Source organism: Bos indicus, chromosome 3 (assembly GCF_029378745.1).
Source record: "Bos indicus isolate NIAB-ARS_2022 breed Sahiwal x Tharparkar chromosome 3, NIAB-ARS_B.indTharparkar_mat_pri_1.0, whole genome shotgun sequence".
Classification (NCBI taxonomy): Eukaryota; Metazoa; Chordata; class Mammalia; order Artiodactyla; family Bovidae; genus Bos; species Bos indicus.
Window position 1 is genome coordinate 60239258 of NC_091762.1, and position 19188 is coordinate 60258445.

The 19188-nt window shown below is 33.7% G+C and overlaps 1 protein-coding gene across 8 annotated transcripts in view; it reads right to left on the reverse strand.

Annotated features, from left to right (window-relative positions):
- Positions 1-19188, reverse strand: part of PRKACB (protein kinase cAMP-activated catalytic subunit beta) — a 142893-nt gene that overhangs the window by 65043 nt on the left and 58662 nt on the right. Inside the window, exon 1 of one of the 8 annotated variants that reach the window (XM_070786217.1) lies at positions 3142-3388. The exons of 2 other annotated variants lie outside the window; for them this stretch is intronic. In XM_070786217.1, coding sequence (XP_070642318.1) covers positions 3142-3151 — 10 coding nt within the window. In that variant the 5' untranslated portion in view covers positions 3152-3388. Of the gene's footprint in view, positions 1-2556; positions 3081-3141; positions 3389-19188 lie in introns of those variants that run through there. 5 more of the 8 variants (XM_070786221.1, XM_070786223.1, XM_070786218.1 and 2 more) reach the window with 5 other exon arrangements.

Below are 19188 nucleotides of genomic sequence, written 5' to 3' on the forward strand. Positions count from 1 at the left end.
ACAAGTAATTGTTATAGTTTATAAGTTTGCTTTGAGAGTACAGAGGAATCATCTAACTCTAGAGAATCAATAATGGAGGCACTGAAAAGCATAGCTGGTTTTCAGAATTTTTATGATAAAAGGTATAAATATGGAAAGGTAGCAAGGAATAATACATAGCATAATATAACTAGATCTGAATTTTATGAGAATGATGCAGATAAAGTTAGAAAGGCAGGTCACTGATCTTGTATGCCCCACTAAGGAGTTTAGCCTTTATCTGAGAGACAAAAAGGAGTAACTGAAAATGTTGGATTAAGAAATGGACATATCTGCAATTTTAAAATGGCAGTATGGAAAATGGTCTGAAGAGATATAAAATTGGAGCTGAGACCAGTGAAGTTGTTACTGCAATAAGATTGAAAATATATAGAGTTCCTGATCTAAAGGCATTCTTAGTGTCAGTGATAATAGAAAAATTTGAGTGATTTTTGAGACATTTCTAATGTAGAACCAATAGAAATTAATGGCTGAGTGCAGGTCTGGGGAGTAAGAAACATGTTCAGAGTTACTACAAGGTTTCTATTTAAGTTCCTACATGGGGAGTGGGATCATTAACAAAAACCAGAATGAATGAAAAAGGAGCAGATCCGTGGGATGGAAAGAGAAAACGCACTTTGCACTGAACATTCAGGTAACTACTGAAGATGCTGGCATGGATGAGAGCTTTCAGAGGGAACGCAGCATTAAAAGAGGGCCAAAGATAGATTCCCAGAGAAAACTATTCCTCCCCCCAAAGCTGATATTTGATAGGCAAGGAAGGAGAAAAGAAATCGCTTTTTAACTAGAAAAGTACTACATACACATAAATATCACACATATATATTGCTAAAGACTGAGGTAATAGGGTCTGGCACTTGCTTATTTTTACAAATAAAACCATGCTTCACTTGAAATTTTCCATATTTTGAAATGGCTAAGGCATGTAACCACTTATGTACAAAATTAATTGAAATTGGACAATTCTGAAAAAGTCAGAATGTTTAGCTGTCACTACTATAATTCCTGAGGTAGAAAAGGCTATAAAGGCAGACCAATATGATCAAGTATATCAAACTATCTGAAAAATCCATAGCTTTCTTGAAAGAAAAGTCAAGCAATAGAGAAGCAGTAACAATTTTCTTCAGCTAAAACCAACACATTCAATTGTAAAACTTCTAAAACACTGTCAAATAGAAAAACACACTGCCTGGATTCAAAGAAATCCATTATTTTAAGTATGATAACCAGGTATATTCAGTTTTGATCGATATCTAAGAAGTCCTAAGAAATGTTAACATGTTGCTTTTGTAATATTAGCCCAAATTTAACACACTAGAACAGAAACATCTACATCTAACAGAAAAATAACAGGATAATAATAACAATTAATTCTTAATATGCTGCATGTAAAAATGTTCTTTTAATGTCTAATATCACTTTATAAGTAAATACCTAATAGCACTGAAGAGGTGTATATTATACAGCTAGATGTTTATTTGCAACAATAAGGTGGTCTCTAATTATGGAAGAAAAGGTTCACTTATTTTGAATTCTACCACTATACAGCAAAAATCCATCTCTCTCAGGTTCTGAATTCCAATCCAAATCTTTTAAGTATAAATTAAAGACAGTTATGAATAACCATAAAATACCTTTCCTAAACACGCATCTGATTCAAAGGTTAACCTAATAAACATCCTCTTTTTTTAGCTAAGCAAAAAGATGCTAATGAATTATGCTCTAAGCAAATATTACTCACTCTAACAACAGGGTATCTATTTTTAGCTGCAGGTTTGGCTTAAAGTGAACAGCTTTTACCCTCTGATAAACTGCAGTATATACTGTAGTATATTTTCTCAAAAAACATTTTTTAGAAATGTTTAGAAAAAAATAAATCATGTTATAAAACAAAAAGGAAATCATCCCAAAAGTACTTATTCTAACAAATTATTTCCCTAAAAATTATCCTAAAAATTTTAGCCAAGCCTCCAAAACCAAAAGGCATATATTTATTTCATCATTAAATCCCTATTTCTCAATGAATTACAGTTAAAAGCAACCAATAAATCAATAAAATTTTGGCAACATCTTATTCAAGATTGAGTATTTTTTATATAACCAAAAAGAAATTGATAAAAATTAATATTAGAATGACAAAGCCAATAAATGGGAAGTTTAATTATTTTCAGGATTAGATACTAAAAAAAAATTCCTTTTACCATAGTGGATCTTTTACTCACTAATTTATAACACAATTAATAACAACATATTAGTGAATATAATAAATTAAACCATAAGATAGACTAGAAACTGATTCCTGGTATTGACTATTAATAGTGGTATTAATTGTTCACAGTTCTTAATGGATTTAAAAGGCAAATTACTGTAAGCCCTAAATGAAAAAGCATCAAGAGAAAATGTAACTCATTGTAGCTCTGGCTTTACAATTACCCCTCTGAAAAACATTTTTTCCCCTCTTACAGTTAAATATTTTTTAAAAATACAAAGTTAGAGAGTCTCAGAGAGCATACTTACCACTCATGATGAAAATCAACCTTTCCAAAACATATTGCTCAAAACAACAATCCAACAGCAAAGGGAGTTATGCTAATCTCTAGAGGTAGAAGAACCGATGGTGTAAACACATACACTAGAGCATGCAGCACAGAGAAAATGAAAAGAGCTTTCTTTTGTTTTAAAAAGAAAAGCCTCTAGAAGCAAAGCTTAACTGTTCAGTGCAAGAGATCACTAATAAACATCAGATTAATGCCAAAGATGTGTATAACTAGATTTGATTTCTTTCAAGCTATTCTAGCCTCCTTCATATACCGCTAGAACAACTCAAAATGGCAGGGAGAAAATGTTCGAACCAGGATGTATAAGATGTTCTCAATTATATCAGCATGAGTTGTTACCACGGCAACATTAGACCAGAATTATCGGTTCACTTGTAACCAAGGAGTAGCTTTTCTAAAGCTTTAATCAACCAAGACAAATAAAATCCCTTTTATTTTAGAGCCACATGATTTAAAAATTACAACATTTCTTAAATCTAAGCATTCATCCACCCTTTTACATTTCAAAGATTTTTTTAAATTGCTATTTTCTTCAAATACTCACACAATCCCATGTTGAACCTGGCAAGGAACAAACAGCAGAATGATTGCACCTAAACGTCTTTCAATTACACCAGCTCTTACTGCTAGCTGTGGACCTCACTGATATTAAAATGCTGTGTGCTGTTGCTAGTGACTATTGGCGATGAATCTTATTGCCCAGATCGCTGATAGCTTTCATTTTTCATGAGCCAGAAAGCTATACTGCAGCACAAATGTTAACCATTTAAACATTCTATATTATGGAAAAGACAAAATATAATATATATATATATATATCTTCACTATTAAAGGAAAATTTTAAAGCAACTTATTTATAAACTTCCATTAAATTCAGCATCAGAGTCAGATGCCACTTATATGGTTTTCAAAAGAGGGGAATACACAAAAAAGTTACTAAAAATTATTGTTGAAGTATAAAATCCCTTAAACAGGATTAAGATAACAGATTGTACAGCAAGGTGGATGGTATGGTTAACAACTGTTTTGATTTCCAGAGACTGAAAATTTGTACCAAAATGGTACAAAGGCTCTATAGAATGGTTCTTTTTAAGTGAACATGCCATTTTAAAAGTTGCCAGGGAGACAGGACTTCCAGTGATGACAGGTAAGTCAGCAAATCTTCTAAGAAATAATTATGAAGTTGGACAAAATTATCAAAAGCAATAACTTCATGGTCCTGGACATCTAATAATCACAAACAACAATCTGAGAAGCATTTCTTCACGAAAAACTGCTAAATTCTGCATGAGCACAGTGGGAGTCTGTGGTGTTCTTGTTTAGTGCTGCTCCTGTTCCTCCACAGCTCAGTCAGTGCAGGGTGTGGCTCCATGACAAGCAGGAGCTTTACTGCCAGAGAGGGTTGACATGATTTAGAGAAGCAGCCAAAAAAACCCATATAAGTGATACTGTCTATTAAAAAAAAAAAAGCAACTGTAGGGAATGAACAGGGAAAGTATCCAGCTTTGCTAGTCTGAAATTGTGGCCTTAGTAGGGGTGACGAGTAGACAGATGGTCTAGCAAAAAAGTGAATATAAAAAATGTAAACAAGAGAGGCAAAGAAGGCCCAGATAAGCTTTTCATATATCCCAGGTTGGCAAGGAAACTATTCCATAGGAGAGATCCAAGAGGGCCCAAAGGGAAGTTTAAACTGATACAGACTTGAAAGTACAATAACCCAAGCTTTATTTTTATTTATTATTTTTTAATATAAATTTATTTATTTTAATTGGGGGTTAATTACTTTACAATATTGTATTGGTTTTGGCATACATCAACATGAATCCGCCACAGGTATACATGTGTTCCCCATCCCGAACCCCACTCCCTCCCCGTACTATCCCTCTGGGTCATCCCAGTGCACCAGCCCCAAGCATCCGGTATCATGCATCGAACCTGGACTGGCGATTCGTTTCATATATGATATTATACATGTTTCAATGCCATTCTCCCAAATCATCCCACCCTCTCCCTCTCCCACATAGTCCAAAAGACTGTTCTATACATCTTTTGCTGTCTCGCATACAGGGTTATCGTTACCATCTTTCTAAATTCCATATATATGCGTTAGTATACTGTATTGGTGTTTTTCTTTCTGGCTTACTTCACTCTGTATAATAGGCTCCAGTTTTATCCACCTCATTAGAACTGATTCAAATGTATTCTTTTTAATGGCTGAGTAATACTCCATTGTGTATATGTACAACAGCTTTCTTGTCCGTTCATCTGCTGATGGACATCTAGGTTGCTTCCATGTCCTGGCTATTATAAACAGTGCTACGATGAACACTGGGGTAACCCAAGCTTTAAAACTCACTGCAGAAGACTTGAAAACTGCCTGAATATTGAATATGCTCTTCAACACACAAACAGCCCCATCAGCATAGACTGGATCACGGTGTTTGTGCACAACCTCTGATTAATCACTGAATAATAACTAAGCTATGCAGACACAGTGTAATCCTTAGTACAGAAATCAGCAGCTGGACAATATGGCAGAAACAGTCCATAGATTACAACCAAGAAAGATATTAAAACAAAACAATATAAATAAAAACAATCCTCAAGAAAAAATAATCAGAGTGCAGAGTTGCTCTGAAATATTATTTTTAAAAGTCAAAATTCTGACAAAAACATTATGTAATCCATAATGAAGGAAAAAAGATAGAAAATGTCTCTGAATGGGCCCAGATATAGGATTTAGCAGACAAGACTTCAAAACAGCTATTATAAATATGTCAAAAGAATAAAAGGAAATTATATTTAAAGAATTAAAGGAAGATATGATGGCAATGACACAACAAAGAGAATTTCAATATAGAAACTATTTAAAATATAAAAGTTATAGACTTGGAAAGTACAATAACTCAGACTTTAAAACTCACTCCTTAAGCCCAAGAGCAGGTTGAGGTCAAAAGACTCAGACTCAGTCAGAACTTGAAGATAAATCAATAGAGATCATCCAGTCTGAAGAATACGAAGAACAAAAAACACGAAAAAAAAAAATGAACAGAGCCTCAGAATCCTGTAGGATATAAACAGTATCAGCATACATGTAATAAGAAGCTTAGAAGGAGAGAGACAAAGGGCAAAGAAAAAATATTTGCAGAAATAATGGTTGACAATGTCCCAATCTGATGAAAAACATTAACCTTTAATTCAAGAAGTTCAAACAACGCCAAGTATGGTAAGCACAAAGAAATTCATACAGAGACACCTCATATTCAAGTTGTTAAAAGACAAAGAAAACATCTTCAAAGCAGCAAGATAAAATGACTAATCATATACAAGGGAAAGCAATATGATTAATACTGACTTGTTCACAAAAATGAGAGAGGCCGGAAGGCAGTGGAATAACATATTCAAGGTGCTAAAAGAAAAAACCTTTTTACAATTCTTTATTCAGTAACACTATCTTACAAAAACAAAGGTGAAATAAAGATATTTCCAGATAAACAACAATTGAAGATATGTGTTATTAGCAGAAATAGTTAACAGAAGTTGTCCCAGATGAAAGGAGAAGACACTGGACAATACTCAAATTGACAGGAAGAAATAAAGAGTACTAGAAATGGTAAATATGTAAGTAAAAAACTATATAAACACATTTATCTTTCTTGTCTTAATTTCTTTAAAGATCTTACAATTGTATGAAGCAATCATTGTAACACTGCATTTCTAGGTTCATAAAAATATAAATGCAACGTGAAATTAATAACACAAAGCTGGAGAAGAAATGGAGCTATACTGGATCAAAGTAACTATATTTTACTAGAATAAGTCAATACTATAGCTCCACAAAATGGAGCTATACTGCATCAAAGTAGCTATATTTTACTTGGAGAAGGAAATGGTAACCCATTCTAGTATTCTTGCCTGGAGAATCCCATGGACAGAGGTGCCTGGCAGGCTACAGTCTATGGGGTCCTAAGAATTGGACACGACTGAGTGACTAAGCACAGCACACAGAATTAAGTCAATATTTTACTAGAATTAGTCATTAATACAATATTGGAGAAGAAATGGAGCTATATTGGATCAAAGTAGCTACATTTCCCTAGAATTAAGCCAATTAAGTAGATTCTGATAAGACAAAATGCATAATTTAACCCCTAAATCAATTATTAAGAAAATGTCTTTTAAAAATATAGTTTAAAAATCAGAGAGGAATTAAAACGGCCTCCTACAAGTATCTGTTTAACACAAAAGAAGGAAGAGAGGAACAATAATACAAAAAGCTCTAAGACATATAGAAAACAAACAGCACATTGGAAGATGTAAATCCAACCATATCAATAACTACATTAAATGTGAATGGAATAAACAGATCAAAGGCAGAAATTATCAGAGTGTATAAAAAAGATATATATGCTGTCTACAATGGTCACACTTTAGATTTTAATATAAAAACAGGATGCAGGTAGGAGAGAAAAAGATATACCATATAAAGAGTAACCATAAGACAGATGGAATACCTGTATCAGTATCAGACAAAATAGACTTCAAGACAAGAAATATTACTAAAGTTAAAAAAAAAAAAAGGAAATTTCATAATAAAGGGCCAATAATTCTGGGAGATTTAACAATTAAAAATGTATAGGCACTGAACAAGAGTCTCCAAAATGCTAAAACAAAAATGACAGAATCGAAAGGAGAACTGAGTAATTCCACAATTACAGTTGAAAATTTAAATATTCCTCTCAATAATTCATGGAAAAAACAGAATCAATGGAATATAGAAAACGAATTATATAATTAAAATAACATTTATAAAACACAGCTTCTAACATCAGCAGAATACATTCTTTTCAGGTAGACATGAAAATTCTCCATTTAATCATATGCTAAGCAATATAACAAATCTCAAAATAATTGGAATGGAAAATATGATCTTTCATTATAGCAGAATTAAATTAGGAATCAACAACAGAGAGTAATTTTGGAAATACCAGCACTGGATTTAAATAACAAAGAAATCTGAAAGGAAATCAGAAATACACACACACATACACACACACACACACACACATATAGGTGTGTGTGTGTGTGTATATATATATATATATATATATGTTTGGAATTAGAAAATATTTTGAACTGAATGGAAAAAACCTACAAGAAATCAACGTGCTTAGGATATAGATAAAGCATAGCTTAAAAGGAAATTCACAACTTTAAACCCCCCCAAAAAAGAAAGGTCTCAAATCAATTTAAGTTTCCACTTTAAGAAACTTAGAATGAGCAAATTAAACCAAAACCAAAAAGATCACAGTAAAATTCAATGAAATGGAACATAAAAACAACAGAGAAAATGAAGAGACCAAAAGTCTTACTGATAAACTTTTACCTAGACTGACCAAAATAAAGATAAAACAAAACAAGACAAAATACTTAATTACCAAGGTCAGGAATGAAAAGATGACACCACCATTGATGCCAGAGAAATTAAAAGGATTATAAGAGGATACTATAAACAACTTCATGCAAACTATATAATTTAGACAAACTGAACAAATTCACAGAAAGAAACAAATTACCAAAATTAACTCAAGAAGAAATAGAAAATATAAAAATACCCAGAAACAAATAAAAACACTGTCAGTAATTAAACATTTTCCCACAAAGAAAAGCTTGGGTCTAGATGGCTTTAATGGGGAATTCTATGAAACATTCAGAGCTATCATACCAACCTGACCCAAACTTTTTTAGAATATAAAGGAGAATCTAACTCTTTCCAACTTATTCTGAGACCTTATGCCAAAACTAGACAAAGATCAAAAGAAAATTACAAATAAATATCCATTACAGTACAAAAATCTTTATCATAAACTTAGCAAACCTAATTCAGCAGTATATAAACAAGACTATACACCAGGGCCATATAGGATTTATCCCAGGAAGACAAGGTTGTTTCAATACTGAAAATTAATTAATGGAATAGAATAAAGTAATAATAGAATAAAAGACAAAACTACATAACATCTCAATGTATATAGCCGAATCATTCCACAAAATCCAATACCTGTGATAAAACCTCTCAACAAACTGTGACTAGAAGGGAATTTCCTCAAGCTGATAAAGGGTGAGTGTGGGGGTGAGGTGGGGAGGGGAACCCTATGGCTTAGATTATATATAAAGAAAGATAAATGTGAAAGATGGAATGTTTTTCCTAAGAATGGGAATAAAGCAAAGATGTCTGAACTCACCACTTCTATGCAACTTTGTACTAAAGGTTCTAGCCAGTACAACAAGGTAAGAAAAAGATATTTTAAAAAGATATTAAAGAAAAAAAATAATAAAGGTATACAAATAGACAAGAAAGAAAACTGTCTTTTTTTGTGGATGATTCTATATGTATAAAATTCTTTAGAATCTATAAAGAACTAATAAATAAGGTAATCAATATCACAGGATATAATATATAAAAATCAATAGTATTTTAATATACTAGGAACAAATAATCCAAAAATGAAATTAAAAGAACAGCTCCATTCACAATGGTATTAACAGAAAAAAACTATTCAGGAATCCACTTTAACATGACTTGTTCACTAAAAAAAAAATGAAAAAGAAAACATTTCACAGAAATTAAAGAACTTCTAAATAAAGAGAGTTATTTCATTTTCATAGGTTGTAAGACTCAGTATTTTTAAGAGAGGATTCTCCACAAATTAATCCATAGATTGAATGAAATGTCTATGAAAATCCCAGCAGGTCTTTAGAAACTGACAGGCTGACATTAAAATTTATATGCAAATGTAAAGGACCCAGAACAGCCAAAAAATTTTGGAAAAACAAAGCTTGAGGACCTACACTTTTTGATTTCAAAACACTGTTTAAAGTTACAGTAACCAAGACAGTGATATTAGCATAGCACAGATATAAATTGATCACTTGGAAAACACTGAAAATTCAAAAGTGAATCCCTCCATTTATGGTCAATTGACTTTTGATAAAAGGTACCAAGATGACTAATGGAGAAAAAAGTCTTTTCAACAAATGCAGTAAAAATTGGATATCTATGTGAGTAAAAAAAAGAAAAATAAAAACAAAACCCCAAACTCCACTCCATACCTCACACCATATACAAAACAACTCAAAAAATGAATTTCCAAATGAAAGCATAGAAAAAATATCTCTATTACCTTGAGTTAGATACAAGTTTCTTTTTTTTTTTTTTTTTGGATAAAGATTTCTTAATATTTGGTACCAACAGTACCATCAAGAGAAAAAATTATAAACTGGACTTCATTAAAACTACAAACTTTTGCTCTTCAAGGATATCTTTTAAGAAGATAAGACAAGGGGATTTCCCTGATGGGCCAGTGGTTAAGAATCTGCCTTGCAATGCAGGGAATGTGGATTCGATCCCTGGTCAGGGAAATGTGTCCCACATGCCTCAGAGCAACTAAGCCTGTGCACCACAACTTAAGACATGCCACCAATGAGGAGAAAATAATTGAAAGTTATCTATTTGGCAAAGAACTTGTGTTCAGAATTTATAAAGAACTTTAAAGAGTTGAAATAGGAAAAACACCCTCAATTGGGCAACAGATTTGAAAATATATTTTTCCAAAGTAGATACACCAGTGATTTATAAGAACATGAAAAAATGCTCATTATCATGAATCCTTGGAAAAATACAAACTGAAACCATAATTAACTGCTAATTCACACACAACAGAATGGCTAAAATAAAAATGACTGATGATACCAAGTGTTTTTAATAATAATGTGAAGAAACTGTAACCCTCCTAACATTGTTGATGGGAATATAAAATATTAAGCTTCTCAGAAAAATAATTCAGAATTTTCTTAAAAAGAGAAACATAAATTTACCATATAACCCAGTAATGCTTCTAGATATCAACACAAAAATGAAAGCATGTCCACTCAGTCTTGCATGCAGATAGATACAGCAACACTATCCAAATAAACCCCAAACTGAAAACAGACCTTATGTTCATGTTCATCAGTTGCCGAACAGATAAACAGAAAAACAGATGTTATATCCACACAACACAGTATCATAAATAAAAAGGAACCAACTATTGATATATTCCATAACATGGACAAACCTCAAAAGCATTATTATAAGTTCAAGAAACCAGAAACAATAGATTACATATACTGTCTAATTCCAGTTTTATAAAACAGTCAGAAAAGGAAGTCCATGAAAGTGAAAGTCGCTCAGTTGTGTCTGACTCTTTGGGACCCTATGGACTATAGAGTCCATGGAATTCTCCAGGCCAGAATACTGGAGTGGATAGCCTTTCCCTTCTCCAGGGGATCTTCCAAACCAGGGATCAAACCCACGTCTCTCGCATTGCAGGCAGATTCCTTGCCAGCTGAGCCACAAGGAAAGCCCAAGAATACTGGAGGGGGTAGCCTATCCCTTCTCCAGCACATCTTCCCAGGAATTGAACTGGGGTCTCCCGCATTGCAGGCGGATTCTTTACCAACTGAGTTATGAGGGAAGCCCATGATCAGTGTTTGAGGCTGAGGTGAAAGTGCGATTGATTGCAAAAGAGTACAGAAGAACTGTTGGCAGTAATGAAAATGTTCTAAAGCTGAATTGTAATGATGGCTGCATTTTTCTTATAAACTTACAGAAAGATTTTACAGAACAGTGATCAAGAATATGGGCCCTGGATTCAGACTGTCTGGGTTCAGATTTTATCTTGTTAGTTATGTTACCTTGAGAAAACTACTTTACCTCAATGTATTTCAGTCTCTTCATCTATAAGATGTTAATAATAATAGAATCTATTTTATTGGGTTTTTTTAAAGCATTACATAAACTAATATACGCAATGTGCTTAGAATGATGCCTGACAGTAAATAAATGTTGCATGTATACATGTAATAATGTATTGTTATTGTCATAATAATATTGTCATATACATGTAATAATGTATTATACATGTAATTATATATTATACATGTAATTATATACATGTAATAATGTATATGACAATATTCTACCCTGGAAATGTGGGAGTGGAGTGGTATGAATCGCTGCTATTTTGCACAATCAGAACTAGAAAATATACTGTATAATATGAATGAATCTCCAACCCAAGCAGATTATCACGTTGATTACTAAAGATAATGCTCTATTCAACAACTAAAACATGTCTCTCAGACCATTTGCTAATAATTGACCAATTTTGAAAAGGAGGAAAGTTTCTGATAAACACTAACATAAAAAAGAAAATAAAGCACACCGTGTACCAGAAAATTATACTATAGAATTTAAACGTCTTCTCTGAATACTGAAAAAAAATATTTAGTCATTTAGCATAAAATTTTTTTTAATTGAAAGATTATTGTTTTACAGAATTTTGTGGTTTTCTGTCATACATCAACAATAATGAGCCATAGGTACACTCATGTCCCCTCCCTCCTGAACCTCCCTCCCATCTCCCTCTTCATCCCAACCTTCAGCCTGTCACAGAGTCCCTGTTTGAGCTCCCTAAGTCATACAGCAAATTCCCACAGGCTATCTATTTTACATATGGTATTGTAAGTTTCCATGTTACTCTCTCCACATATCTCCTGTTCTCCCTCCTCCTCTACCCTCATGTCCATGGTCTGTTCTCTATGTTTCTCCACTGTTGCCCTGGAAATAAGTTCATCAGTACCATCTTTCTAGATTCCATATATATGTTAGTATACTTCACTCTGTGTAATAGGCTCTAGGTTCATCCACCTCATTAGAACTGACTCAAATGTGTTCCTTTTTATGGCTGAGTAGTACTTCATTGCAGAGAAGGCAATGGCATCCCACTCCAGTACTCTTGCCTGGAAAACCCCATGGACGGAGGAGCTTGGTAGGCTGAAGTCCATGGGGTCGCAAAGAGTCGGACACGACTGAGCGACTTCACTTTCATTTTTCATGAATTGGAAAAGGAAATGGCAACCCACTCCAGTGTTCTTGCCTGGGGAATCCCAGGGACTGGGGAGCCTGGTGGGCTGCCGTCTATGGGGTAGCACAGAGTCGGACACAACTGAAGCGACTTAGCAGCAGCAGCAGTACTTCATTGTATGTATGTACCACAGCTTTTTTATCCATTCATCTGTCAATGGATTTCTAGGTTGCTTCCCTGTTATAGCTGTTGTAAATAGCGCTGCAATGAACACTGGGGTACATGTGTCTTTTTCAATTTTGGTTTCCTCAGGGTATAAACCTAGGAGTGGGATTGCTGGGTCATATGGTGGTTTTATTCCTAGCTTTTTAAGGAATCTCTATACCATCTTCCATAGTGGCTGTTTCAGTTTACATTCCCACCAGAAACGCAAGAGTGTTCCCTTTTCTTAGCATCCTCTTCAGCATTTATTGTTTGTAGATTTTTTGATGATGGCCATTCTGACTGGTGTGAGATGGTATCTCATTGTAGTTTTAATTTGTATTTCTATAATAATGAGTGATGCTGAGCATCTTTTCATGTGCTTGTTAGTCATCTGCAGGTCTTCTTTGGAGAAATTTCTCTTCAGGTCCCCTTCCCACTGTTTGATTGGATTGTTTGCTTTTCTGGTATTGAGTTGTATGAGCTTGCTATATATTTTGGAAATTAATTCTTTGTCAGTTGCTTCCCTTGCTATTATTTTCTCCCATAATGAGGGCTGTCTTTTCACCTTGTTTGTAGTTTCCTTTGCTTTGCAAAAGCTTTTAAGTTTAATTAGGTCCCACTTGTTTATTTTTGTTTTTATTTCCATTACTGTAGGAGGTGGGTCATAGAAGATCTTGCTTTGATTTATGTCGAGTGTTCTACCTATGTTTTCCTCTAAGAATTTTATAGTTTCTGGTCTTACATGTAGATCTTTAATCCATTTTGAGTTTATCTTTGTGTGTGATGTTAGGTAGTGTTCTAATTTCATTCTTTTGCACATAGCTGTCCAGTTTTCCCAGCACCACTTATTGAAGCTGCTGTCTTTGCCTCATTGCATATTCTTTTCTCCTTTGTCAAAAATAAGGTACCCATAAGTGTGTGGGTTTATCTCTGGGTTCTCTATCTTGTTCCATTGGTCTATATTTCTGTTTTTGTGTCAGTACCATACCGTCTTGATGACTATAGCTTTGTAGTATAGACCGAAGTCAGGAAAGTTGATTCCTCCAGCTCCATTCTTCTTTCTCAAGACTGCTTTGGCTATTCGGGATCTTTTGTGTTTCCATGTGAACTGTGAAATTTTTGTTCTAGTTCTGTGAAAAATGCCATTGGTAATTTGATAGGGATCACGTTGAGTCTGTAGACTGCATTTGGTAGTGTAGTCATTTTCACACTGTTGATTCTTCCTACACAGGAACATGGAATCTCTCTCCATCTGTTTATGTCATCTTTGATTTCTTTCATCAGTGTCTTATAATTTTTCTGTATACAGGTCTTTTGTCTCCTTAGGTAGGTTTATTCCTAGGTATTTTATTCTTTTTGTTGCAATGGTGAATGGGATTGATTCCTTAATTTCTCTTTCTGATTTTTCATTGTTAGTATATAGGAATGCAAGTGATTTCTGTGTACTGACCTTGTATCCTGCAACTTTGCTGAATTCACTGATTAGCTCTAGTAATTTTCTGATAGTTTCTGTTGGGTTTCTATTTATAGTATCATGCCATCTGCAAACAGTTAGAGTTTTACTTCTTCTTTTCTGATATGGACTCCTTTTATTTCTTTTTCTTCTCTAATTGCCATAGCTAGGGCTTCCAAAACTATGTTGAATAATAGTGGTGAGCCTGGACACCCTTGTCTTGTTCCTGATCTCAGAGGGAATGCTTTCAGTTTTTCACCACTGAGAATAATGTTTGCTGTGGGCTTTTCATATATAGCCTTACTATGTGGAGGTAGGTTCCTTCTATGCCCATTTTTGAAGCATTTTTATTATAAATGGATGCTTAATTCTCTTGAAGGCCTTTCCTGCATCTGTTGAGATGATCATATGGTTTTTATCTTTGAATTTGCTAATATGGTGTATCACATTGATTGATTTGTATATATTGAAGAATCCTTGCATCCTTGGAATAAACCTGACTTGATCATGGTGTATGAGCTTTTTAATGTGTCGCTGAATTCTGCTTGCTAGAATTTTGTTGAGGATTTTTGCATCTATGTTCCTCAGTGATATTGGCCTGTAGTTTTCTTTTTTTGTGTTGTCTTTGTCTGGTTTGGTATCAGGATGATGGTGGCCTCATAGAATGAGTTTGGACATGTTCCTTCCTCTGCAATTTTTTGGAAGTTTCAGAAAAATAGGCATTAACTCTTCTCTAAATGTTTGATAGAATTCCCCTGGGAAGCCATCTGGCCCTGGGCTTTGGTTTTTTGGGAGATTTTTGATCACTGTTTCGATTTCAGTGTTTGTAACTGGGTTGTTCATAATTTCTATTTCCTTCCCAGTTCGGTCTTGGGAGGCTGACCTATTTTAAGAATCTGTCCGTTTCCTCTAGATTGTCCTCTAGGTTGTCTCATATTCTCTTATGGTCTGTTATATTTCTGTGTTTTCTGTTGTAACCTCTCCTTTTTCATTTCTAATTTTGTTGATTTGATCTTTCTCTTTTTTTTCTCTTGATGAGTCTGACTAGTGGTTTGTCAATTTTGTTTATCTTCTCAAGGAAACAGCTTTTAGTTTTATTAATCTTTGCTATCTGCTAATCTTAGGTATTCTTTTTTTTTTCCCATTTATTTCTGCTCTAATCTTTATGATTTCTTTCCTTCTGTTGACTTTGGGATTTATTTGTTCTTCTTTTTCCAGCTGCTTTATATGTAGAGTTAGGTTGTCTATTCAATGCTTTTCTTGTTTCTTAATGAATTACTGTATTGCTATAAACTTTCCTCTTAGAACTGCTTTTGCTGAATCCCTTAAGTTTTGGGTCATCATGTTTTCATTGTCATTTGTTTCTAGGAATCTTTTGATTTCTTATTTCTTCAGTAACTTTTAGTAATGTATTGTTTAATATCCATGAGTTTTTATTTATTGCAGTTTTCTTTTTTTTCATGCAGTTGATATCTAGTCTCACAGCATTGTGGTCAGAGAAGATATATGATACAATTTCTATTTTCTTAAATTTATTGAGGCTTGATTTGTGGCCCAAGATGTGGTCTCTCCTGGAGAATGTTCCATGTGCACTTCAGAAGAAAGTGTATTCTTCTGCATTTGGATGGAGAGTCCTGAAGATATCCATTAGGTCCATATGGTCTAATGTTTCATTTAAGGTTTCTGTTTCCTTATTGATTCTTTGTTTTGATTATCTGTCCAATGGTGTAAGTGGGGTGTTAAAGTCCACTACTATTATTTTGTTACTGTCAATTTCTCCTCTTATGCCTGTTAGTGTTTCCCTTATGTATTGAGGTGCTCCTATGTTGGGTGCATAAATATTTACAATTGTTATGTCTTCTTCTTGGATTGATCATTATGTACTGTCCTTGTCTCTTATAACATTCTTTATTTTAAAGTCTATTTTGTCTGAAATAAGGATTGTCACTCCAGCTTTCTTTTGCTTTCCATTTGCATGTAAGATCTTTTCCATCCTTTTACTTTCAGTCTGTATGTGTCTCTAGTTCTGAAGTGCGTCTCCAGTAGGCAGCATGTATATATATATATATACGGGTCTTGTTTTTATATCCATTCAGTCAGTCTGTATCTTTGGTTGGTGCATTTAATCTGTTTACATTTAAGATAATTATTGATATATATGTTACTATTGGCATTTTCTCGATTGTTTTGGGTTTGCTTTTGCAGTTCTTTCCTTTCTCTTGTGTTTACTGGCTATGTAAGTCCCTTTAGTATACACTGCAAAGCTGGTTTGCTGGTGCTAAGTTTTCTTAACTTTTGCTTGTCTGTAAAGCTTTTGATTTCTCCATGAATTTTGAATGAGATCTTTGCCAGGTATAGTAATCTTGGTGGTAGATTTTTCTCTTTCAGTACTTTAAATATATCTTACCATTCCCTTCTGGCCTGCAGAGTTTCTGCTGAAAGATCCACTGTTAATCATATGGGTTTTCCCTTGTATGTTACTTGTTGCTTTTCCTTTGCTGCTTTTAATAATCTTTCTTTGCATTTAGCACTTTTTAAATAAACTTCAAACTTTTTATTTTGTATTGGGATGCAACCAATTTGAAACAAATTTAATTCTGAAAGAATACAGTACATGTGTATCTGGGACAGAATTTAATACAAAAGTCTTAAAATGGTTATAACAATTCTCTACATTTGTTCTATAAAATATAAATATAATGAAATGCACAAAGATTTAGCTACAAAGATGTTTATCACAGCAGTTTTTTTTATAAAACAGCAAAAAATTAAAAGTCTAGATAGCTAGTGATGGTATAAATTGTGGTACATCCTTAAGACTGAATACAAAAAAGCCATTTGTACTGTAGAACAATCTCTATGATAAGGCAAAATGTTATGACATATGTATCAAGGGATTCCAATTTACAGTGGAAATTTGTGTACCTATGCATAAAACAGATATGCATAGAACAAGGTTATCTTTTGGTAGGATTGCATGTGATTTTTTACTTTGTTCTTTTCTACAGTTTGAAATTTTTCTCCAATGAAGGCATAATATTTGTAATCAGATAAAGTGTTTCTCAAACTTTAATGTGCATATCAATCAGCTAGGTAATCTTATTAAAGTTCAGATTCTGACTCACTAGATCTAGATCTGGGCCTGATTTTTAACAGGCTCCTGGGTGATGCTAATGCTACTAGACTGGGATGAAACTTGAGCAAGACACTATATAATATTATATACTCAGTCTTCCTTCTCTAACCATGTAGATTATGAAGATCACAATAGAACAATTTTTTAGAGAAAGCTTGTTACTGTAAGACTGTAGTGATATTTAATGTTGGTCTAACAATTCAACATTAACTGAGAAATACGCTGGCAATACAAAAACAAACTGACAAATTCTATGCCTTTTAGGAGTTTAAAATCAAATAGGGGAGAGAGGTAACTTGAGGACTAATGTAACATAATTTTAATACTATATAATAAAGCATAACAGAAGTGAGTATAGATGTTATAGAACACAGGAAGAGATCATGAATTCTAAAAAGGATAAACGTCAGAGGAACAGAATGCTTCAGTGATTTTGTTACAGAGATAGTATGTGAGCAGAGGCTTAAAGTAGGATATATCCCCATCATTGGCAGTAGTAGGAAAAGGAAATTCCAAGTAGAATAAACACCTTACATTGTTGTTATAATGGGATTCCACCGTCTGACTACTTGTTATCATGTTCACATAGTGGCCAAAAGTGTTAGTTCTGCATAGCTAATTATTAAGAGAAATGCAAAAATCAAAACCACACAAAGCTATCACCTCATGTCTCACAGAATGGCTATAATCCAAAATGTACAAATAACAAATGTTGGAGAAGATATGGAGAAAAGGAAAGTCTCGTAAACTGTTGATGGGCATGTAAACTGGTGCAGCCACTAGGGGGAACAGTAACTACCATATGATCCAGCAATTCCACTCTAGGGTATATATACCCAAAAACATTTTTAAAAATGAAAATAATAATTCAAAAAGATACATGCACCCCAACTTTCATAGCAGCACTGTTTACAATAGCCAAGACATGGAAGCAACCCAAATGTCCATCAATAGACAACTGGAAGGTATGGTATATGAACGTGTGTATATATGTGTGTGAATGTGTATATGTGTGTGTGTATATATATATGTAGGTGTACATGTGTATATAAAATATATATATAAATATAAACATACATAATACTCAGCTACTAAAAATAATGAAATACTGCCATTTTCAGTAGCGTGGATGGCCCTAGAGAATATTATGCTTAGTGAAGTAAGTTAGAGAAAGACAAGTATGACTCACAGACAGAAACAGACTCACAGACATAGAAAACCAACTCACAGACATTGAAAATAAACTTGTGGTTACCAAAGTAGAGAGGGAAAGGGTGGGCACAAATTAATGGTATGAGATTAACATATGCAAATTACTATATATAAAGTACAGAAGCAACAAGGATTTAATGTACAGCACAGGGAATTATACCCAGTATCTTGATAATGGAATAGAATCTGCAAAGAGCTAAAGCAGTGATAATAGACCAGTTTAGGCAGTTTTAACTTTCCAAAGTTCATACAGTCTTTAAGGCAGTTTACTCCCATGCTTTAGTGCAGGGGTCTCCAACTTCCAGGATCTAATGCATGATAATTTGAGGTGGAGCTGATGTAATAATAATAGAAATAAAGTGCACAGTCAGTGTAATGCACTTCAATCATCCTTCCCCCAGTCTGTGGAAAAACTGTCTTCCCTGGTGCCTAAAAGGTTGGAGACAGCTGCTTTAGTGTACTATATCTGTATCTTTGTAACTTCTAAGCTAAAAGACCTCCCACATTATCTTTTCATCTACTTTTTTCATCTGCAATATTCCACTGTTTCTTGGTAGTAATTAAGTTTTTGAGGATTTACAATATTATAGCCTGAAAACTAGGCTATGGGAAAAATAAGATTGAATTATTACCCTCAAAAACAAGAGAAGAAAGAGCAAACATACAGACAACATAGTA